Source organism: Telopea speciosissima, chromosome 5 (genome assembly GCF_018873765.1).
Source record: "Telopea speciosissima isolate NSW1024214 ecotype Mountain lineage chromosome 5, Tspe_v1, whole genome shotgun sequence".
Lineage (NCBI taxonomy): Eukaryota > Viridiplantae > Streptophyta > Magnoliopsida > Proteales > Proteaceae > Telopea > Telopea speciosissima.
The window spans coordinates 23,844,635-23,869,923 of NC_057920.1; the positions used below are offsets into that span (position 1 = coordinate 23,844,635).

Here is a 25,289-nt window from a genome sequence, read left to right on the forward strand (position 1 = left end):
GTTGAACTAGTCTTCAGAAGCAAACTTTGATCTCAGTCCAGACTTCTTGGTCTCTATACTCTTGAGTGCAATGTAGTTGGTGGCGAATCTAGTTATGCCTGGCCTCACTAAGTCACCCCCACACTTCTCCCTCTAGAGGTTTAGTGCAAACCCATGGTTGTAGACAAAGTTGGTCATTTGCCTTGCCTTTTCCACAACATGTTGTACCAATTTGATCTTTCCTATGTCCTTCAACATGAGGTCTATACAATGGGCAGCACATGGAGTCCAAAACAACCGGTACTTATTGTTTTGCATCAACCTCTCACCGGCACTCTTGTAGTTGCTTCCGTTGTCCGTTACAATTTGGACAACGTTCCCCACTCCTACATCTTCTACCACTTCCTTCAGCAATTTGTAGATATACTTTGCATCCTTTTTCTCCTTGGATGCATCAACAGACTTCAGAAAGACTGTCCTCCCATCACAATACACCATAAAGTTGATGATGGACTTTCTTGTAGGACCAGTCCAACCATCACACATTATGGTCACCCCATAGTTCTCCCACAGCCCCCTCATTTCATTGATGTAGTCTTCAAGCTCTCTCTTCTGTTGGGGCAAATACACATTCATAATCTCATATGGGGTGGGCCCCTTATACCCTGGGACAGCCTCAACAATGGAATCTATCATAGTCTGATAAAAGGGGCCTTGTGCTGTGTTTGCTGGGATGGTATGGTATAACATCCACTTAGCTATAGATTCCTTCACCATCCCCTTCAGATTTTTCCATGCTCCCTTGATTTTTGGTTGTTTGTTGCCTTTCTTTCTATAAACACCAGGTGCTTGGTGAAGTGCTGGGTCATCTTGTGGTGGTGGAGGCGGAGGGGGAGCTGCCCTCGTACTCTGTGATTTCCTAAAGGGATTAAGCAACCCACCTCCTCCACTTGTACCTGCTCCTCCACTACCACTAGCACCAGCTCTAGAGGTACTAGCTCCTCCACTACCACCTACTCTCTGTCTCTCGACTCTCTCCTGATCCTCATGATAACTGGCTCTGCTCATCATCTGTGCTAGTCTCCAATCCCTAGCCTCTTGCTCAGTCTCTATATCATCAGGAACATAGACATCATCACTGTCATCATCATCATCATCACGATGGCTTGATTGGCCTCCCGCTGTACACCTCATTGCTTCCTCAAGATCTACTTTTGCCTTCTCCCTCTGAGCCTTCCTCTTACTCCCTCCCTTCATGTAATCAATGACAGCCCTAGATACCTCCACAGGGACCATATGACATGCGACCATTTCAGGAGAATTCCCAGCTAGATGTTGTTTGAGTCTAGTGGCACTACCTCCCAAAAACTGCATATGACAATAGTTGCATTGGGATTTTCTTTTATCCCCATCAATTGGAGTGCCATGCAACCATGCAATGTCACCCTAGTGCGGCAGGTGTGCTCCCCTCCCCTCGGGTCCCGGCTGCGTCGCCTCTTGCCTCTGGCTCGCTGTTTACCACGGTTCGTCATAATCAAACTAGTTTCTTGCATTGAATAAAAGACAATTCATTAATCATCAAGCACATCAATTCTTTTAGTTTAAATGTTTAAGAATTAAGATTTAAGAGCACTAACACAAGTATATAAGTATATAACTATTTAGTATTTTTCCCCTAACCCTCATATTTTTCTCATATTTAAAAACAATTTTTAAAAATATTTTTCAAATAAATATTGGCCTAGCACAACAAAATCGAAAAGATATGTAAATGGGCAGCAAATAAGAAGTATGTACAATTTATTTTTATATTTTTCAGTAATTTAAAAACAAAAACCTCATATTTTTTCTTATTTTTTGGTATTTTTTTGAATTTTTTAAACATTTTTTATAATTTTCGAAAATTAAAATAATTAATTATTGGCAGAAAAATATTTTTGACACCATGAGGCCATAGATCGGCCAATGGTGTCTAACATATATTTAATTCATCACCATACAATATACATAATGTCACACCCCGGCCCGGTTATTAAGGGCCAAATGTGGCGGGATGTCTCTGACATCCAACCAATCCCCAAGGATCACAAGTGCAGTACTCTATTCACAATCATTGCTCACAGATACAGTAATCAGAGGCAGCGGAAATAATTTAATTAATAGAGATAACATCATTAGTAAGAGAAGTCTAAGTGATATTTCATTTATATAAAGGATAAGGCTTGTGATACAACTATACAGTTCTCAAAGGTACCACAGAGTAAAAGTATACAAGAAACTATACTATAACTATATAAAGCATTTATAAAGCATAAAAGAGTGGGAGGTAGCCTGGACTATCAAGCCAAGATCGGGAGGTCATGATCATCACGTCGCAGACGAAGTATCGCGCACTTCAAACTCCAGCCGCAAATCCAACATTAGAAGTAACTAAATCAACGAAAAATAAGGATATCCACGGGGTGAGCTCAACCGAGCCCGATAAAGGGGGTACAAGCATACAAACACAATAAATCCAAGATGCATGTGCTAAACTAACATGTTCCTAAAGACAGATACTAAGTCTCATGGGTATAAGTACTACTACTAGTGGTAGATGCTAACCTCGGTCCGGAACTAACCCTTTGGCCACCTGAGCGAAACCATTATACCACGGTGAGGACCCGCGCGCGTTGGAACTAACACATCGGACCCGAGCAGACCCCCAAATGACCAACCCGCCTGTTTATTCCCACAAGCGGAAATAGGGACTCGCTAACATGGGACAAAAGATGGCATCCGGAACTAACACATCGCCTCTGCGGTTGTCACGTGCTTTCCAACACCTTTTGGTAAGGGGCGCAGATCTTGGTAATGAATATCAACCTAGCCAGTAGCCTCAAACACGATGAGGCAAGTACATGATCCAAGTTATAAATTACCGAATTCCATCATCATAAATTCACATCATATAAATAATCAATGCAAATGCAATGCGGTATGTCTTTGTGCAATCTATTTTACATGCAGTCTAATGCATTAAATAAGAGCTAGAAAACTACATGCTCCAGGTATATAGGTAATGATGCATAAGCATGGCATTCAACATAAAGTTGAAATTAATGTGATAAACACGCAGGAAATTAAGGTCGAATCCCCTTACCTGTATTGGTGTCTAGTTCAACTAGAGAATTCTCCAATAGATCAGCAAAGCACACAAAGACAATGAGAAATAGACCTAAATATCACGACAAAACAGTGTTTATTAGGTCCACGAAGTGTCAGGGCAAACCCCAACATAACGAGCATCAAAGGCATCAAAAATGACCAGCCGGATGCAAACTCCAAAGGAGCCGGTCGACTCCTCCAGCCTGAACTCCATCCGGAGCGTGTCCGAATTTGGGGTTTTTCCTATTTTTGGGCGGATCCTTACATGCAAGGGTAAATCTTGGTGTTTTAACACCATATTAAGGTGGGTCTACCTACATAGGGGTTCAATTTCATAAACAACTTCCTAATTTTGATAATTTCAATAATTAAACCTAATTAACTAGATTAGGGTTTATGAAATACTATTAAAAATAGCAATACAGCCTGCAGACTTGATGAATTACTGAATTTCAGGTCTCATAGGGGACAGAAATTGTTTCAAGGTTCGAGAACTCGGGTCTCGGTGGCATCTCTTAGGCGGCAAACCGAGTCGAAGCCGAGATCTCGCCGAGATCTCGCGAGTCAGTGCAATTTTTTTTTTGGACTCGGACCCCAACTCGGTGGGTCAGTACACATATTTTGGGTCCAAACTTGGTATCCAGCCTATTTCGTGCCATTTAAACACAATGGCATGCCCAGATTTGCAAAAACAAGTCCAAATATGAGTTTCACTTTGGACCATAGGTGGTAGGCGAGAGTCGTACTAAAAGTCTAAAACAACATAATCTATATATAATTTAGTAAAACATAGCAAATTAGCAATCAAAACATTCTAATTAGCACACATCAATCAAAACATTCAAATAAAATGTACATTACATCAATGTTCACTTAATTTGTTACATAAAATGAGATCAACAAGAAATTCATCCCTATATCGATCCACATATAATTCCCATGTCATGGAATTGCTATAGTGTTGCAAATAGTGTGTACTTCCATATAAGTCTTCGATCGACATATACCAATCTCCCTATCTTAAAGTCTACATGGGAGAATTTGTTGGTATGAGGTGTAAGATCATTTGCCCTTCATCGTATTGAGTTTGAGGCATGTATGATTGGTTTAGGACTAGGAATGTATGCCCAGACACCGACTAGAGCTTTGTTGTATCATACTCATTCTTGTTGCCCATCTGCGACCATAGCGCTATAATCGGAACCGGTGCTCTGTGGCCAGTGGGTCGTAGCCATGATGATCTTCGAGATGATTGCCATGGCGATGCTCACTAGTAGTATCTATACTCATGCTTCGAAACTTGTAGCATGGTGTTCATCTTCTTGTTGTCCTCCTCCTGAGCATATAGCGATGTGAGTGTTTGCGACCCTTCTTTTTCATTGTATGTTTTAGGGTAGCCGCCATGGTCTTGATCTTGAGTGGCATGCCGTAGCGAGACTCACCGGTGAACGCACAGGTCCTCCTCGCTCAACTTCTTGCTCGTCTTGATCGCCGCAGATCCCCTCACGACGATCATCATAATAACCGCCACTCCGCGATGCCACTAGCAGCCAGCAGCCTTCACCACCATCACCATCACCATCACCATCACCATCACTAGCATCACCAGGTCATCACCACCACCATCATCATCATCGCCAGGACTTCCCAAAGCAGCGGCTCAAAAGGTTTCGGGACTCGCATGCGCACGCCTCTGCGCCGACATATATTCATCAACATCGGTGCCGGTTAGAGACGCAATGGCGGGTCGGGCCTACCCCCCAGTTGATCCATATCAGTGTACCACGATCCCTCACCCACCTGGAATAGGGATCCTCATCGTCACATCGAGTCCTCTTGAAAAATGTTGGACAGCTTCAATGGGTTCTTTATCATTGGCCTCAATTCCTTCACGTATGTGCCTCATCCTTAATCTCATATGAGTGCACATACACAAGTCGCTCCAGCCGCTCGCTACCCAACCTATTCCGCCTTTCAATGTATCAATGAGAATGTACTCAGTTGCGCTCACATCCGGAGGATGAACAAGTTTGTGAGAGCACTCTCACCGCTACCTTCCTCGGGTGGGTGAACTTGTACCATAAAGCACCCACCATCGGCTGCATTACAAATATAGAATAGTAAGAATATGTACATTATAAAGAGATAAATTATAATTCATAAATGTAATATCATGCCACCTACGGGTCGACTTTTGTCTACCCTCTCCATCGCAGCTAGTCGACCAAAACTCTTGAGGCCTCTCGAAGTATTTGATCTATTTTCAATATGAGGCATTAGTATTTCCTATTTAGTAATTACATTCATAAAACCAAAGTGCCAAAGTCCCATACTCTCACCTCATCGTTGCAAGACTTGTGTCTTTGGATGGGGCTCCAACTTCTCGAGTAACGCTGAATCGCCTCTAACAATTCTATGTCTAGCCCAAGATCATGGGAGTAGTGATACTTTGGATTCAAATAGTATGTCAGAAGTAAACACCACAAATATGATTTGTTAGTGACTTAATCGCTTTAATGCCTTTAGTGGTTTTGAATATGTAAATGTAAAAAAGTTATAACATTTAAAGTATAAAGTATGTTGAACTCACCACCTTATGCAATGGATGACTCAAGTGCTTCTCCCACCGCTCATTAATGATGTTAGTGTAGGACTTTGCACTTCGAGGTATAGCAGCTCTAACCATTTCCTTCATTTTTTGGATGGCAGCATAAATGTGGCCTAAAGTAGGCTTCTTCTCCCGTATCAACCATCCTCGATCGCCACCATCGGCTCTAATATGCCAACCACTTTCCCAAGTCCTTCCAAAATCCATCATTTGCAATGGTCTGTTGTGCTACCTTTGCTTCTTCGACTTAGAACCTCGCCAACCAAACCATTCATGACTTGCAAACATACACCTTAGACCTATCGTCTTACTCGAAAGCTCTTCAATGCAATGTAATTGGTGGCAAATCGAGTGACACCAGGCCTCACTAAATCTCCATTGCATTTCTCCCTCATCAAGGCTAAAGCATAAGAATGGTTGTACACAAAAGTTGTCACTTGTCTTGCCCTATTTACCACACCCGCCACCAAAGTCTTTTTCCCATGTCCTTCAACATTAAATCAATAGAATGGGCTGCACATGGGGTCCAAAAGAGCCGGATCCTCTTACTCTTCTTATTCATCAACTTCTCTCAGCCTTTTTATAGTTGGAACCGTTATCCGTCACAATTTGGATAACGCTCCTGTCCTACCTCCTCCACCACTTGCTTCAACTCCTTATACAAGTATGATGCATCCTTTATATGCTTTGATGCATCGATAGACTTCAAGAATATAGTCTTTCCATGCAACTCACCATGAAATTTATGATGGACAGCCTAGTAGGTCCGTCCAACCATCAGCCATAAGAGTAACCCCATATGTCTCCCACATTGGCTTAAACCATCAATGTATTCTTTTAGCTCCTCTACCTCCCGAGGCAAATACACATTGTATAATTCAAATGGTGAAGGTCCCTTCCATCCCGCACCAGCCTCCCCGCAAGACATCAAGGAATGCATCATAGTATGTTCCTTGTGCTACATTGGCTGGAATGCCATGGTAAAGCATGAATTTGTCAAGGCTTTTCGTGCTTTCTCTTGTTTACCACCAAATACTTGTGGGATGGTTGGGCGGTAGGCATCTTGTTGCCTAAAAGTGGTGGGATCCCGCTCAAAAATGGGTTCGGACCTTGTACTCGTGGTCGGGTTTGGGGTCGTGGTATATTTCTTGTCCCAGGCTTCTTCTCCTCTCATCTTCTTTCGGTGCAGCTGTGAGCCAGATCCACCAGCTCCTCTTGCTTGCTCATATGCTCTTATATTATCAAAATGAAAACTTTGTCTACTCTCACCAAAGTCTCTTGGTAAATTCTCCATTCAGCCTTTGATTGAAACTCACGGTGGAGGCCCAATGTCGTATCATCTTCGCCACAAACCTCTGCGCACCAGCCCTCTCTAGTATTGCCTCATTAAACTCTTGTTGCATTCTTTCCCTCTCAGATTTTTTTAATCTTCCTCCTTTCAAATGTTGTGTCATTGCCACTTTCACTTGGATAGGAACATTTGGGCATGATGAAACATCCTTGCCGTACTGCATAAGTGTTGCTTTAACTGGTGGCTCCTCCAGGATAGCAACTTCCCACAATAATTGCATTTGGACTTCTTTTTGTCTCGGACATGGGAACTCCATGTTGCCATGCTATATCGAGACATTGAATACAAAATGTCTTATGTTTGACATCATACATAAAAAAGCATGTATTAATAACCATGGATCACTTAAAGTAAGGTATTCAAGACTTAAAGTATGCTATTCATAACTCTTAAACGTAATGTCAAGCTACTAGAACTATGAAATAACTATATCTTATTTATCCCCTAACCCAAGTATTTATTTGTTAATTAAAAATAATATTTTGAATTTTTTTAAAACTATTTATACCTTAAAGTATAAGAAAAATATAATGTAATGATGAATTTGACACCATTTGAAGTTGAATATTATGTACATATGTTGTACATAATTTTCCATAACCAATAAGTATTTTTCCTTAATATTATATATATTTTTTAATTTTTATAATATATTTATTAAATCTGAAAAATAAAATAATTTTTTTAATGGGTGAAAATAAAAAATTAATCCATGGGGCTGTAGAGCATCCCAAGTAGTTTAACATATATCAAAATCATTTTCAAACAATCACTATTCATCCTATTTTTTCATTTTCTTTTTCAAATAAATCATTTATTTTTCCAGAAATTATAATAAATAATTTATTAACTGAAAAAAATCCGACTCCATGAAGTGATAGATCGGGCAAAGATGTTCAACATATATTAAAACCACATGAATCTAACAAGGACTACAAAATTTTTTTGGAAAAAATAGATTTGGGGAAGAAATAGAAAACACCTTTGAAATCTTGCAAATAGGTGATGATGCTCCAAATTGGCACTTGAATCTTCACTTTGGCACTTCAATCTAACTCCAAACAAAGTGCATTCCATCCAACAATCGAAAGAAAGAAGAAGAAATTTGAAGGAGAGGTTTTTCCCCTTGGTTTAGAGCCTAAGAACTTCGTCTCGCTCTCTCTTATGTTGGAAATGGTTTTTGGGTGAAAATTGGGCTAAATACAACTAACTAGCATCTTTGGGCCCAGCCGAGATCTCGCCGAGATCTCGAGATCTCGCCGAGATCTCGCCGAGATCTCTGCGAGATATTGGTTTTTGTACTAAAAACCATGATTTTCACCTTCGAGATATCACCGAGATCTCGGCGAGATCTCGAGATCTCGCGAGATCTCGGTCGAGAAATTGTAGTTTTTGTACCGACTAGGAACTCGACTCGGCTTTTGCCCAAACCGAGAAACTGGCGAGATCTCGGCGAGATCTCGCGAGTTCTCGAACCTGATTGTTTCCAATTAGTCCAAACATACTCAATCTCTAAATCCCATGCTTGGTCTTCAAGCTTTAATGGTAGAATTTCCTAATAGATGAACTAGAGATGGAGAAGAAGTGAAATAAAGAGGGAGACAGCAAGTATTCAAGGCTTACCTTAATATAGGAGCAGGAAACAAGGTACAGCAGCCTTCTAATGGAGTCTCTAAGTTCAATTGCAGAAGTAGAAGGTAGGTTGTAGGGTTCTTCTTCTTCTTTTCCTTTCTTCTCTATTTTTCCTTCTTGCTTTCTAGTTCTTCCAAGAGAGAATTCGTTTCTCTCAGCCCCTTTAGTTTGTTGTGATTGTAATAGTAAAGAGAAGGTTATATATATATATATGGTAATGGCATTTAAGCACTAAAGGGCATTTCAGTCTTTTTGACTGAAATTAGATTTAAATCAATTTCTATAACAGTTTATATATCTGAAATTTGTATTTAATACACTATTCTATCCATAATTCGATGCCGGGCGACATTGAAGGTCATTCGAGTACGGGTAACTATCGGGGACAGCATTGCCTACTGGTAAAGTGGGTCCCACATGGTAAATTTTACTAAAATACCTTTCTAACTCTGTTTGGTTGTACAAATATATTTTAAATTATACTTACATTGAGTTTAATTAAGGGGGAGGTCCTGCAGCCTGTCCAGCCAGCAGACCCGACATAGGTAGCTCTAGTGCGGGGTCCCACATGGTAAAAATTACTATTCTGCCCCTAATACACTAATTAATTAAAATTACAACATATATACATATAAAATGGGATTCTTACCTGGGATTCGGCCTAAAGATAGAGAGAGGCTTCGCAGGCCATCAAACCAGCATGCCAAGCACAGGAAAAAGATGTGATGCTGCCCATAGCTTGAGGTTAGCATGGGAAATATTGAACCAAAATCTGAAATCACCCGGGTTCCAAAAATTCAAATTTATTCTGAAATTTGACCGGGTTTCACACATAACCCCTATTATTTTTTTATTTTTGTTGTAAATAAATCCAATTTTTGAAGTAGAAAAATAAATAAATAATATATATACCAAAAAAAAATTTCGACATCGTGAAGTCATAGATCGGCTTCCGGTGTCTAACATATATTTATTTCATCACAAACAAACATGTTGATCAAGCATTTCCCTAAAAAAAATCAATTTTGAGAATATGGTTTTACCTGGAATAGTGGAAAGGTTTCACAAATGTGCTAAGAAGTTTGTTCTCCAAGTGATTCCGGCGTAGATGCGGCAAGGATTCAAGTGGGAAGTGGAAGATTGAAGAAGAAATGAGCAAAAACCTTCAAAAACCAAGCAAAAGAGGAAAAATGCTCTCTGTTTCTCAGTCTCGGTCGAAATTTCGACCGAGACTATCGAAACATGGTATTTTATATAAAGCATTTTCTCGAGATTTTTGAAATCTCGCGAGATTTTGAAAAAATCTCGAAATCTCGAGAATTTTGATCGAAATTTTGTATTTTTTTGATTCGAGGGGTCATTTCGTTTCAAGGGGGTCGAAATCTCGATCGAGATTTTGCGAGATTTTGAACTATGCTTTTACCAAGTTTTGGGTAAACTAAGCACAAAGTCCATGCTAAGGTGAACCCATGGGGCATGAAGAATGGGCAGTGGGGAGTTCAATCCTGTGTTTTGCTTCGTTCCTTTGGCAATTTGGTACGTTTGGCACCTATTGATTGTGTGTTTGACATCCCGTTGGAGGCGTGGCCAATAGTATCGATCAGCTACCATTGAAAGGGTCTTATCCTTTCTAAAATGTCCACCAAATCCACCTTCGTGCAGCTTCCGAATGAGATGATGTCAAAGGGATGAGTTGGGTATACATAGTCATGTACCCATATATCCCTCGTGAAGTAAGTACTTTTGGTCTGTCCATCCTTGCTGTAGCGCTTGATAAACAATGGAGAAATCTGCATTTGAGGGGTACTCCTCTTTGATGTGATCAATGTGTTGATGTATATATTTACGTTGCCCTTCCCTAACAGTTCGAGCTTTTAGGTGAAACGGTAGTGATCATGGTATCAGAGCAGGGAGCTCAAGTGTTCGACTCCTGGGAAGTGTCAAACGGTAACTCATGAAGATCAAGGCGCCCACCTTTTGAAGTAAACATAAAATGCCGTACACCCAGGCTTTAAGATACCGGCTGGACGCCTAGGCATTGCCAAGGCGACACCTTGACAGCTATGATTTACACCTAGAAGGGGAAGAGTTGTGAGCGAAGCAAACACAGCCAAATACACGGGGAGGAAGATGAGAAGTGAGGAGTCCAAAAGCTGAGTTTTGTAGTCAAGAACTCTGAAAGGAACTCGATTGATAAGAAATGCAAGTACGCAACAGTAAGAACTGCATCGTCCCAATAGAATTTAGGCACATGGTAATGTAGAAGGGGTTCAGCTAAGAACCACTCTACAGTAGGATCGATAATAGTTGCAGCATATCATCAATAATAGAAGCAAATCAGAATTAGAAGGTAAACACCAAAATAGAAGGTAACAAATACTAGGCAAACCAGCAGTGGGAATAGGCTTCAAAGCTCAGCAAGTGGAGTAGGCCATGAGGAGAATCTTTGCTGTAAATTTCAGCGAATTCCAGTTGCTAGGTTGGGAGATATGAGGGTGACACCAAAATAGAAAGTTAAGCCCTGCAGGCCAAACCAGCCAACAACTTGGACTCAAATCTGGATCGAGTGGAGGCCTTGAGAGGAAGCTCTGCAGGAAATTTGATGTGATTCTGATGAACGGAAGTGGAGTTATGAGATGGGAATGAAAATAGAAGGTTATGGCTACGGAACAATCCAGCCAGCAGAATAGGCCAGAACTGGGATCAAGTAGTGGTAGGTGGTGTGATTCTGTGCTCCAAAACCCAGCAGGTTCTGATGGTTGGTTGAGGAGTTATGTAGGCCTGAAGATGCTGGGGAACCCAAGCAGGAACAGCAGGCCACAAGGTACTTTAAGCCTTCTCTAGGTGTGTCACAGCAGCAACTGATAAGGACTTGACAGAGGCTTGGTTCTGGTCTTCAAAGTATACCCTCACAGTGGTTAATTGCAGTCACAGAAACAGCACAGCAGTGTAGATTGAATAGGGAAGGGAGGAGAAGAGAAGATAGAAGAAGAAGGGGGTAAGGGGATGGGCTTCCTCAGCCCTGGGTCTCTCAACCACAGGTATCCCAGCTGTTAAAACAAGGATTTACTCCCATAACTGAGTGCAAGGATGCGTCAAAACTTCATTCATTAATCCATTAAATCGTGGGCAGCCTCTACGGGTTGTTACATATAAATAGACTCAAGGGGATGAGCCAAAAATAGGAGGAAATAAAATAGCAGTCTCTTATATGGCTGAGACTTGCTTTGCAAGTATTAAACTGAACTAGAAACTAATTGAAATAGAAAGCTTACTTGACTAAGTTACTAAAACAGAAAATAGAAACAAAATAACTATTAAAATAGAAACTAAACTAACTCTTAAATCTCCACGCATAGACAAAATTGACCCTTCTAAAAAAGTCTTCACACGATCTGGTCTTAGACCCCACAGGATCTTCTAGTAGCATTCACACCAAGGCAATATAGGGGCTGTGACAGTGTTCAAGTGAACAGTAACGTGAACAGTGTTTTGGCCTCTTTTTCTTCATGTTTTGCTCTACATCACATGGGCAGTAAACAACAAGGACCGGGTGGCTTCCAGAAGATGTCGGTTCTTGTGCTCTGGAATACCATTCTGCTCAGGTGTACGAACACAGGGATGCCATGTGCATCAAGATACTGAAGAAACGGACCATTGATATATTTTGTTCCATTATCACTCTGAAAGATCTGTATCTGCACGTTGAACTGAGTCCAAATCATGGCGTGAAGAGTGTTGGAACCGCTTCCTCTAAAAGGCCGACCTTGTAGGAAAGGGAGGAAACAATATGTATATCATACAGGAGCTCTAACCCGGCGAACTATCCAAAGGGAGACACGGGTGGATAAATAATTCAACATCTGCCCGCTCCCAGGGGCACTCGATACCGTGACCCTTGCCTTCTCTGATACCATGTTGGAACTGCTTCCTCTAAAAGGCCGACCTTGTAGGAAAGGGAGGAAATAATATGTATATTATACAGGAGCTCTAACATGGCGGACTATCCAAAGGGGGACACGGGTGGATAAATAATTGAACAAAAAGATTGAAAATAGGAAAAGGCTTCGGACTTAGTCCGGAGAAGGTATACCCAAGTCAAGCGTGTACAGTTATCAATGAAAGTGATAAACCACTTGAACTCATCCCGAGCAACTGTTCTGGAAGGACCCCATAAGTCCAAATGAATAACAGAAAAAAGAAACAATACTTTTGTGACAAACCCAAGATCAGTAACCAGTACCTGCAATAGAAGAAAGAGAGAAGAATGAGGAAGAAGGAGATTAGACTGCAAGAGAGCAGAATCATTACTCTAGTAGTCCCCTCTACAACTATTATATAATAACCAAAAGAGTTACATCTAAACAAGGAAACCAATTCCTCTTACAGCAAGAGAAAATAAAAAAGGCCAGTGGTGTGAGGCATGTGTGTCTTGTGCTTCATACTTGAGGCATGAACCTCACTTGTCCTTCACCGTAAGAACATAATGTTTTCTGGAAACAAATCTAAAACTGTCAGTTTACCATAATGCTCAACAGCAATGAAATCTAGGAGATTTTGAAAATCAGCAAATTAAGGGGCTACTATCACCTACTAGCTTGCTACCGTTGCTTTACCTCTTAGGAGAGGATTTTCTTTTAATGGTTTAAGAATCAGGATTGTGAGTCAGATCAGTCCCATCCAATCTCAATCCATATTAGGATGGGTTACACAAACTGACAGGGTCGGAGTATTCATTGAAGCTCTATGAAATGTATGATAGCATTAGGGGTCCTTAGCCTGTGAGGTTTTGCATCAGACAGGACCCAAACTTCAAGCAATGGCAGGCCCAATGGGGTGGGAGCATTGTCTGAATGCTCGCCCCTATGATAACTGGCCCATTGATTGGGGCTACAGAGATTTTTACCTTAACCTATTTATCTTCTGATTTTTCATGTCTTTATGCTGGCTTTTAGTGCCATTAGCATTTCTGTTGTTCACTTTTCTACTCCATTGTGGGGGCATGCACCAGTTGTCCACATTAGGAGTTACATTTTTGTGTGCATGACCCATGGTTTTGTACAAACTTATGTATTTATTGCAAGTATGATCAAAATTGTTGACCTCTCTTTTGGTTTATGTGTCAACCTAGATGACGAGTTGACAGAAATTCCAGTGGCATGTTTATCATGTAAGGGTGGCTTGTTGCATCTAATTTGTTGCCACTGTGTTGTCAACGCTTAAGCGATATGGGGTTTTATGTCATAAGGAGACAAAATGTAGTTGAACATAAACCCATGTTTTCTTTGTTAGGTTTGATACTGCTCCATCTGCCGAAAATTATAAGTTTCCAATCCTAACCAGACAAATTTTCCAATTTAAAAATATTAGAGGATAAGAAAGATAGGTGGTTATATTCTATCACTTGCATGTCTATCTCACTTCATGTCTAGGGAGTAAGGATACCTCTAAACAATGTAGTTAACCAAAAGCTTTTCAAGCATTAGTTGGTGTGTCCTTTATGTTTTGTATTGGTTCTTTTAGACATCTTTCTTTATTAATTTCCTCTAAAATCCTTGTGGGAGCAGGCTTTAGGCTCTTTATTTTTTTCTCATATACATCTTTTTGATTAATTTTATCCAAAATCTAATGGAGCAGGCTGAGAGAGACCCCACACCATTGCACAGTGCAGCAAGTTTATTAATAAATTCACAAATGGAAAATGGTGATTTTCCCCAGCAGGTAATTCTGTGCTGCATTTTGAATCATCTATTATTGCTTTGTGTTGGAAAATAAGGGCAGAAAATAAAATGTCACATGTGACATTTAGTATTTTCACATTGTCAGTTGGGGTTGGGTCCATGTGATAACCAGATGGTACTGCACACCAATCTCAATGGTCAAATTCAGCACAAAACAAACATGGGATGTGATTAAAAGTGAGTTTAAAATTTCATAAAAATTAAAGAAAGCATTACATAAATGACATCTGGTGATGTTCTTGTAATTTTTGTGACTTTTTTTTTGGTAACTTCAGACTTGGTTTAAGGCACATCCACTACTTTTGGATGTGAAACTTGACCAATGATGGCGTTCTGGGGTCCAGGGGTCCACTGTGGCATGGACTTAAATACCAATGTGTCTTGTGTGGCTAGTTGTGAGACATCAACTTGATATATTTTAATTGATGTTTTTATGTTTTATATTTATATGTACTGGTGAACAGTTATCTGTTGCTTATCAATAGAAAGAACAGTTGATTGTTGCCATAGGCATGGATACCAAAATGCAGTAGCTCCTAATTCAATGTTTGCTAACTGTATTTGGGTTTATCATGTAATCGAGTGGTGTCATCTTGTTCCTCATAATTTGTCCCACCTGCTGAACTACTTTACTGCTATTAAGTGTTGTGATTTAGTATGTACTGTTGCCTGTTGCCATAGGAATGGGCCCTAAAATACAGTTGCTTCTTTCAACATATACCAACTGCATTTGGTTTACATTTATTTGAATGGTGTCATCCTGTTCTTCATAATTTGTCCACCAGTAAACCTACTTTAAGTGTAGTATTGCTGTGTGGGAAAAGTTCATTGCCTAGGCTCTAGTCCTTCCCATAGAACTATTTTAATGCGTCATTGCTATTTCAATGGGAGTATATAGTGCATTTCCTATCATGAGTACCTTTGTTCTCAGAATAGTGTGGCTCCACCTTCTGTGAGAAAAATTTCCATGAATTGAATGAAGAAGAGTCAAATGATGGCCTCTAAAGCTATAAAGGAACAGGATGAGGAGGATAGCAGGGTGGTTAATGCTGTTCTCATTGGTACAGAAGGTTTTGAGATGGGAACCGAGATTGAAAATATAACAAGGAAAAAAAGAAAAAGCACAGAGAGGACATTGAGATAAAAAAACGAAATAGTTGTCTAGGAAATGAAGAGGTGGAGATTTGATTTAAAATACCACAAGGAGAGATACAAAGGATCTAGTTGAGGGTTCTACATGTAAATGAGGATGATAAGTTGGAATTTGTATGGTCTGGTAAGTGCTAAAATTAGAGCTATCTCGCAATCTCTGGGAAACATAATGCAGACATGGTGATGAGAGGTCAGAGCAATTTCAGGAAAGGCAGGGGTGGAGAAAGCGGTTGTCAGAATGATGTAGAAGCCTTTTATTGGCTTGAAAAGCATGAGCCCATTTGGAGGCCCAAGCCCAAATTCCACATCTAGCTCAAGTCCTTCAATCTTAGGTCCATATATAAGGAGCCGTGATGGGGAGAAAATGTTTTCTTCTAATTTCTTTTTTGTGGAATAGGGACATGGTTGTGATTAGTTAATTACTAGTTCTAGATTAGGGTAATTTTGCATTTTTGAATTGAGACGAAGTTTGTAGCTACTTTAAGGATAAGTCCCTTGTTACTTTTTTTTTTTTTTTTAACCCGAATATTCTCTGGGACCCGGGGCAGCCCCTAGAATTTTATTAAGTTCCAAAAAGAATAAATGAATACAGGGAGGGGGACATGCCGCCTTACCCCTAACCCGGAAAACCAAACAAAAAAGAAACCATATGCACTACTGCCTGAGCACAGGCAAACCAGCCCTGTCTTCCCTTAAAATACGTAGCAAATCCCCTTGCGGCAAATCGCCTTGACCAAAAGTGGAGGACTGCCTGACGTTGCATGCATGGTTTGCCAGCCAGTCCGCAACTCTATTACTTTCCCTATAGGCAAAAGAGATGCTAGGATTTACCAACTCAATCAGCTCCAAGGACTCATGAAACCAGTACCACCCCTTCCACAATCCACATCTTCTAAGATTAAACATGCGCACTGTGGAGATAGAATCCGAGTTAATCACCACTCCCACAAGGCCCCGCTCTTGACACAGCTTTAAACCATCTCTCATAGCTCGTAGCTCAGCGATGGAATTCGTACAAGGACCATAAAAATTAGCGACGGCAGCCATAACCACCCCTTCGCTGTCCCTTATGATTCCTCCTCCTCCCCCTTCGCCTGGATTACCTCTACATGCTCCATCCAAATTCAACTTCAGTGACAATGGGGGGCACCAGTAAACCGGGATAGGCCGAGCAATCCGAGATGGCGGGGCTGCCATTCCAAGAACTGCTAGAATTTGCTGTTCCCTCAACGAATAGCTTTTGCCAAGCTTGGAGGGCAGAGGCAGACATCTTTCCCAAGCCATAATGCTGCCAATGACACCCCGAGCCGACCTCATCCGTTCCCCGTGCCTTCTGTTGCATCTTTCTTTCCAAAGTTCCCTCACAATCAAAGAGGGCAACAGCCCGGCAATGAAGGCCGCTACGCTATTACAACTGGCCGATTCATGCCACAGCAAAATCCGGCTTCTGGCATCCAGTGATAAAACATCAGGAACATCAAAAATCCCTGAGAAAAAGCTCCACACCCTAGTAGCAGTCCCACCGAAAGCAAGACAATGATCTGTGGACTCACATCTTGGGCTCCCACAACAGTTGCACTTCGACGCCAGAGGAATACCAACCTTCTTCACCGATTCGTCTGTGGGAATCGCACCATTAAAAATCTGCCACGTGAAAAAACCAATTTTTGTTGGCAGCGTCTGATTCCAAATCCAACTGGAATAGCCACACTCGGGTGAGCGTCCTCATAGCTCGTTCCACAGCGATTTCACAGAGAATACGCCATCACTAGCAAGGGTCCAAACCAGCCTGTCTGGCTCCCCTGAAATCAAGTAGCCGCCCTGGAGAATCCCTTGTCTAACCTCATCTGCATCAATTTGGCCAATGACTGCATGATTCCAGCTGCTGTCCACCCCCAACACATCCTTTACTCGAAGAGCGGTGTCAACCTAAAGCGCATTATCCACATAATCCAACAGCGGCCCCTTTCCAGTCCAATCATCCAACCAGAATAAAATATCTCCTGTACCAATAAGCCACCTTGCCCTGGACAACAGAATGTCCTTGCACGCCAAGGTGTCTCTCCATGACTTTGAACCTCCCCCATTAGCGGAAAACAAAGCAAGATGGCAGTTTTTCAAAAGTTTGGTCGTGAGGAAAACCCCCCAAAGCGAGTGTTCCGACATAATCCTCCATAGGCCTTTCAGCCTAAGAGCAAGGCCCACTTCTTCAAGAAATCTAATCCCCAAACCACCCTCCTCCAGCGGCCTGCACACCTTCTTCCAACTCACCCAGTGCCTTCGTTTACCCCATTCCGAGTTACCCCATAAGAAGTCTGCAAGAATACCATAGATCCGCCGAAGAACCTCTTTTGGAGGCTCCAAAGTACCAAGGACATGAAGGGGAATAGACGACAACACATGGCGGAGAAGAGTAACCCGCCTACCCGAAGATAGCAGCTTGGCCTTCCACCCAGCCACCCTTCGCCTCAACTTCGCAATCAAATCATCAAAGAAATAGCCCTTCAGCCGGCCAGTGTGAAGAGGTGCCCCCAGGTAGGTTAGAGGGAGGCTACGGTTAGGGAACCCAGTGACCGCACCCACCAACCGAGCTCTAGCACCCGACACCTTGTCCCCCACAACGAAACAACTTTTCTGCTTGTTGACCAACTGCCCAGAAGAGCCCTCATATCTGGAAATAAAGCCAATGATCTAGTTAAGAGAGGATTTTAACCCCCTAGTGAAGATGATGGTGTCATCCGCATACAAACAGTGGGAGATGCCAGGGCACCCCCGGGGGAGCGAATAATAGACTGCCCGGCCTTCAGAGAACAACTTTGAGATGCCCCTATCCCCCTGACGGCACCCCCTAGTAGACTTGAAGAAACCCGTTGCCTGACCCCCCAACACTATAGAGAACCAGGAGTTATCCACTGTTTTCCTTACCAAGTCTATCCAAGCATCTGCAAACCCGAATCGAGCAAGCAACGAGAAGAGGAAACTCCATTCGAGCCTGTCATACACTTGGCCATGTCCAACTTCAACACAACATTTCCCCCCCTCGTTTTCCTGTTCAACTCCGAGGTAACCTCCTGTGCAATAGAGATGTTATCATGTATGCTTTGGCCCTGTACAAATGCACCCTGCTCCTCCGCAATCAGGGAAGGGAGAACACGTGCTAGCCTGGAAACAAAGATCTTGGCAATAATCTTGTAAGAAAAGTTGCAGAGACTAATAGGCCGTAGATCCGACATAACCTCCGGACAGTTCTTCTTAGGAACAAGTACCAGATTTGCCGAGGTATAACTTCTTGGGAGCGCCCCACCGCCAAAAAAATCCTTCATTGCCGCCCAAACATCATCACAAATCACTTCCCAGCACGCCGTAAAGAAATGCCCAGAGAAGCCATCTGGGCCAGGGGCACTATCGCAAGAAATTGAAAAGACCGCCAATCTCACCTCCTCCAACGACGGAGGGGCAAGCAACGTTGCATTATCCCCCTCAGTCACCACCTGAGGAATAGAAGTAAGCAACTCCTCTTCCACTAAACAGCCCTAAGAGGAGAACATATCAGCAAAATAGGACACTACAACCTCCTGCACACCCTCCTGGGAAGTGACCCAAGCACCATCACTCGATCTGATCCTCCTGATTTCCCCTTGCTTGCGCCGAACATTGACCATGTTGTGAAAGAATTTAGTGTTCCTATCTCCTTCTTTCAACCAAGCAACTCTGGATTTTTGCTTCCAGAAAATCTCCTCCTGCAACAACACCCCCTCCAGCACTCTCCTAGCCTCCCCCAAAGCCTCCCGAGTCTGCGGCCTGGCGTCCTGGTCCACTGCCACCTCCGCCCTACTGACCGCGTCTTCTGCATCCCTAACCTTCGGGTGAATATTGCCGAACAACTCCCTATTCCAGGTACGTAGGGAGCCCCTCAAGCATTTCAACTTCAAATACAAAGCTACAAGCGGGGAGCCATCGACCGGAACCTCCCACTGAGACTTCACAAACTCCTGGAAATTAGCATGGTGTAGCCGCATTTGCTGAAATTTGAAACCTGAGCGAGGCCGACTCCCACTGTAAGTCCCTTGTTACTTAATGGATAATTAAGTTGCTTAAAACACAAGTCAGTAGTTACAGCACAAGGAAGTAGCTACTTATAGCATTTCCAACTCTATAAATACACAAGTAATGCATCTATTTTGAGGATATACTGGAATGAAATGTTTTGAGTTTAGTGAAAGATTCTCACATGAGCCCATAGGGAGGTGATCCCTTCATATTCACTCCCCTCTTCCCTTTCTATCATCTCTTCCTTCTCCTTTTCCTTCCAGTTCTCCTACCCTCTCTTCTTGCTTCTTATCTCTACACTGCTTCTTCTTCTTTTAGCCCCCCCTCTCTCTCTCTCTCTCTCTAACACACACACACACACATTCATAGCTATTTCTTTTCATTCTTCTTTTCTTTTCTCTATTTCCTTGTTAAAAGCACTGTTCACAGGTACTACTCACGGCACCATATTAGTAACCATCTCTCTCTTCTCCAATCCTATTTTCTCTTGTATTTCAGATTCAGCTTTGCATGTCAAATCAGAACCACAGATTAAATCAACAGCATTTGCTAATATTTCTCATAGAATCATCCCATCATAACTGTAAGATTTGGATTCCCCAATTCATTTTGCATCACAGAAACTAGAGGTGGGGTGGGGGGAACAGTGTAACTTTCCAATTAAATTAAAAGATAGAATCAAATCATAATGTGATTTTAACTCAAGTCCTATTGTAATTAGGGCTGAAACTAACTTAAAGATCCTAAAAAACCTAACTGCAGATCCTAATCTAACTAGGACTTCTAAGAGCACTAAAATGAAAGAGAAAAGAAACCAAGGGAAGGTTCATGTGCAGAAAACACTTTAACAGCTGGATAATATCTGACTTAACTTTCGTAAGACATCAAATGCTAATTTGGTATGGGCATTTTGTACCTTTTGGATGAAGGAGAAAGGAGTTATGGACTGGTTTTTCACAGCTGGATAATATCTGACTTACCTTTCGCAAGATATCAAATGCTGATTTTGTATGGGCATTTTGTACCTTTTGGATGAAGAGAAAGGAGTTATGGACAGGTTTTCATTGGCTTTTTTTGGTGCATCTGTAAAGAATGAGATATTAAGGTTTTCCAAGATATGGACTGCTTCTCCTTGCTCTGATGCTTCTTGGATTTGGAGGAAGATACTCAATCTCCAGCCTCTCGCCCGCTGTCATCTCGAAGATTGAGGATAGTGCCTCTACTAGTATCTGGTTCGACCACTAGCACCCCATGGGTATTCTCCTTCCTTTAGTTAGTGCCTGGTTGGGCCCTTCTTCCCTCTCCTAAGTTAGCCAGTATTTGGAGTGTCTTGCCTCCATCCCAAGAAGACCTCCGAGTACAGAAGAGTTAGTCACTTGGTCTCCTTCTTTTATCGGCTTCTCCAATTCTAGGTTTGCCTGGGACCTCATTAGAGCCCATGCCCCTATCTCTCCTTGGTGCAGATTGGTCTGGTTCAAGGGTCACATCCCTCGCCACAGCTTCTCTGTCTTGTAGGCCATCTCTTACTGCCTCTCAACACTGTCTTTTCTCATCTATCAACAGATTCCAGTCTTCCCAGCCTGTTCTCTTTGTTGGAATGCTTCTAAAGACATTGATCACTCTTCTTCGCATGTCCCTTCGCCTCATCGATTTGGCGTGGGCTTCTAGCCAAGTGTTGGCCAGGGCGAAGAAGAATCCTCCTTTTTAGTGAGAATGGATTTGGGTGGATATGACTTGCTGGTAAGTCTATTTGTGATGTGGTGCTCTATGGAGCAACTGTCTCCCATATTTGGATGGAGCGTAACCTCAGAAAATGGTCTTCTAATTCAAGAACCTTCCTTCAGATCTGGGACTCCATAGTCTTTGAAGTCAAAAGTAAAGGGACGAAAATATCTTCTAGATGTGTTAACTCCCCAAGGAACAAGCACATTGTTGTCTCCTGGGGCCTTCCCCCTCCCGGCACACCCCTTAGGGGTGAGCTTTGTATTTTTATTGTTTCCTTGTATTTTCTTGTATCTTCTCCCCCCCTAATTTGGGGGGTTCCCTGTTTTCTTCTCCTTTGATAATGACTTTTTTTTCACCAAAAAAAATATACATATTTTCCAAGATACATAGTTACATACTCAGAACCTCATTCAGTGATTGAAAATATATCTGCAAAGGTACCCCCATTAGGTTGTAGTACCACATAACATGTCTGAACTTAAGGAGCAGGAGTTGACTTTATGTTATGGATGCTTCCCCCAAAAGTTATGGTAAGCTAGTTTTGATATTTGCTCTATTGGAAACTGGGTCTGTTAGGGATTGATGGCTTCATAGGCTGTTGGATGGGTCTTTTGTGTGAGATTCTTCAGATCCCATTGGGATGGGAAATTCTGCAATAGTGCAGCTATCATCATTGAAAAGTGGGATTAAAAATGTTTAGTCTTGACAGGATGTTATCAGAAGGTTATGGAGGGGACTTGGCAATGTGCAATCTCAGGGTTTACAACTTCTCTCTCCCTTTTTTTTTTTTTTTTTTTTTTTTTTTTTTTTTTTTTTTTTTTTTTGGGTACACTTAAAGGGTGTACCCAGTGCACGAGGGGTTTACAACTTCTCTTTTGAGATTACATAGGAAGGCTGCTCAGATGTGGGACCACCCTTTAGAGAAAGATTAGTTAGAATGATCATAAATTGTGGGAAATGAAGAGTAGAGATCTCAACCATGTTAAATATATTAAAAGTGAAGAATGAAGATGATAAAGTACTAATAAGAGGAAATTAAAGGAAGATGGAAAGATTATTTCTGCAGCCTATTAAATGAAGACACTTCAAGTAATAGTGTCCCGGAAGGCTGTATTACCCATCAAGACACCACATGTCATAGAGATATACGAAAAATGTGGATGTCTAAAGTAAAAGAAGCTTTAAGGAGGATGAAAGTAGGCAAGACACAAGGGCCAGATGAGGTCCCAATAGAAATGGGGAAGAGCTTAAGAATCTGTGGTTTATCTTGAGTAACCAAGTTGTTTAATAAGATTATGAGCACAAGAAAAATGCAAGATGAATTGAGGAGAATCATTGTGGTTCCGATTTACAAAAATAAAGGTGATATTCAGAGCTGCAATAACTATAAGGGCATAAAACTACATACTATGAAGTTATGGGAGACAGTTATTGAAACCCACCTGAGACAGGAAACTACTATTACGGAGAACCAATTTGGTTTTATGCCAGGAAGATCCATGACAAAAGCTATTTACTTAGGAGACTCATGGAAACATTTAGAGATTGCAAGAAGGATCTCTATATAGTCTTTATTGACCTAGAAAAAGCTTATGATAGAGTCCCTAGGGAGTTAATCTAGCAAGTACTAGAGAAGGTAAGTGTTTCAAGTAAATATGTGGACATAATTAAAGATACGTATGATGATTTGCTAACTACTGTAAGAACAGTGGGGGTTCAAGTTAGTGAATTTCCAATTACACCTTGGGTTACATCAAGGATCAGCTTTAAGCCCTTATTTGTTTGCACTTATCATGGATGATTTAACCAAAGACATTCAAGATGAGGTTCCTTGGTGTATGCTTTTTGTTTATGATATTGTTTTGGTTGGTAAGACAAAAGTAGGGATTAATGCCAAGTTGGAGTGTTGGAGATCAACCTTGGAATCAAAAGGTTATGAGATAAGTAGAACGAAGATGGAGCATATTGTGTAACTTTAGTTACTGTAGGACGGATAATCCAATTTTTGTTCTTGAAGTGGGGGAGGGAGGGGTTGACTTTTTATCCTTGTAGAATTTTATTTTTTTAATTATTTTTATTGGATTCAAATAGGAGGGTATTTGTTTATTTATAAATAATATCATAAGTAAATGAAAGAAAAAATATTAAAAACATTTACTAATTTTGATATTTGGCATAAATAAGTGCATGTCCTGGTTTCGGACCAGGTTTCCTCAAGTTTTGATGGGGATAAGTAAATTTATATAGGTGTTCAGGTCAAAATTTGTAAAATTATCGAAATATGGACGAAAAAATGTCGAAACCATGCGAAACCAGGTCGAATTTAAAGTTGACCCACATCTTGTCTCAGCAGGCTGCGAAACCAAGACAACTTGGTCGAAACCTGCGAGTACTTCTTCCATGCTATCTAGAGTACTTGCGAAGAAAGGAAATCAATTGCATAAGAAACAAGAATGGGAAAATGTTGAACAAAATTCATTGATAGATTTATTGTTTCATTTTGAGTTTCAAATATTGGATCCCTTCCGAGTTCTTTGTGCATCTGTGCATGTTCGTTGTGTTTAGTCTCAACGGATCTTTGTTAATAATCGTTTCATTTTCTTGTTGCAGGAGATCATGGGTGTGTTCAACAATAACTGCATGATCAGCTACTCTGCATACCGAAATATTTTCCCAATTTGGGCCCTTGGAGAATATCGTTGTCGGGTACTGCAGGCCTCATGAAAAATGTAGACATTATTCATCAATGTTCATTTCAACAGTCGAGTTAATGGTAGTTGTTAGATAATTTTCACACTGCCTCTTTACTTTATCCAACACCAAACAACTACTCCAAATGGTTTCATGGTGGGTGGACTTAGTTGGTCAAAGGTTGCAAAAAAGAATTATCATTTATTTTGATAGAGAAAAACCCTAGCAAGTTGATCTAACAAAGAAAGCAGTCTACCTGTATGTCTAACATTTCCTTCTCTCCCTCTTTTTTTTTTCTTACATAAATGTTTGCGTGCGTTCAATAAGGTGAGGGTTGTGGGCATTTGACGTTTGCAGTGCAGCCTATGAAAACTCTCTAGACCATTTGCTTCTGCACAGAAACAGGACAGCAGGAGTATCTTGCCGATATTCTACAATGGACTGCTGCATTTTAGTTGCAATTTCACCTTGAATATAAAAGGAGAAAATGATTTGATATGCCTGTCCGTTATAAGAAACATAAATGAATATAATTTTCATTAAAACATCCAACTGTACATGACACAACACAACATGTACATGATAGATTTTTAAATTTTTTTTTTACGTTTTAAACTTCTACATTATTGGTTAAGAGAGGGTTTCCATTAATTTTTGCATACTCTTTCTTAACAAAGAATAAAACGGGAAATCCATATTACAGAAGAGAGTGCAAACCTTGTGCCTCAGGAAACTCATAACTCTTTTCCTGATTACTCTCATGGCATTGATTTCTGCTACTCTTTTCTTTGTTTTTCCGCCTCTGGTTCTGACTTTAGTATTTTTTTCTCTGCGAGAGTTTTCTCCCTTCGGTGTGTCAGATTTCGTTTTGGTCTTGATCGGAGATGGTTTTTTAGCTGTGATATGCAATGTCAGTGTTTGTTCTGCCTCTAGCTCTTTGATGGTGGTTTCAACAAGGAATTGTGCTTGTAATGATGTTATCGACTCAAATAGGATTTTCCTTCCAATCGCAATGGGGGTTGCACTCCATTGTCTTTTGGAGTTCGCTACACTCCCTTATCTGGTGTTTTTTGGACTGAATGTGACTGAGGGTGAGTTTTGGAAATATCATCTTGGAGGACGTCCGACCAGTTCTATCTGGGTTTTGTTTTTTTTGTTTGAGGTGGCCTCGTCCATCCCTTTCGATGCAGCAATCCTTTCTTGTCAATGCTTT

At 41.2% G+C, this 25,289-nt stretch overlaps 1 protein-coding gene across 1 annotated transcript in view; it reads left to right on the top strand.

Moving 5' to 3' along the window:
• LOC122661165 (cycloartenol synthase-like) overlaps positions 1–24,226 on the top strand; it is a 43,956-nt gene extending 19,730 nt beyond the window's left edge. The window contains exons 2-3 of the mRNA XM_043856499.1: positions 14,355–14,438; positions 23,996–24,226. Coding sequence (XP_043712434.1) covers positions 14,355–14,438; positions 23,996–24,109 — 198 coding nt within the window. The 3' untranslated portion in view covers positions 24,110–24,226. The remainder of the gene's footprint in view (positions 1–14,354; positions 14,439–23,995) is intronic.
• Positions 24,227–25,289: the final 1,063 nt, after the last annotated feature.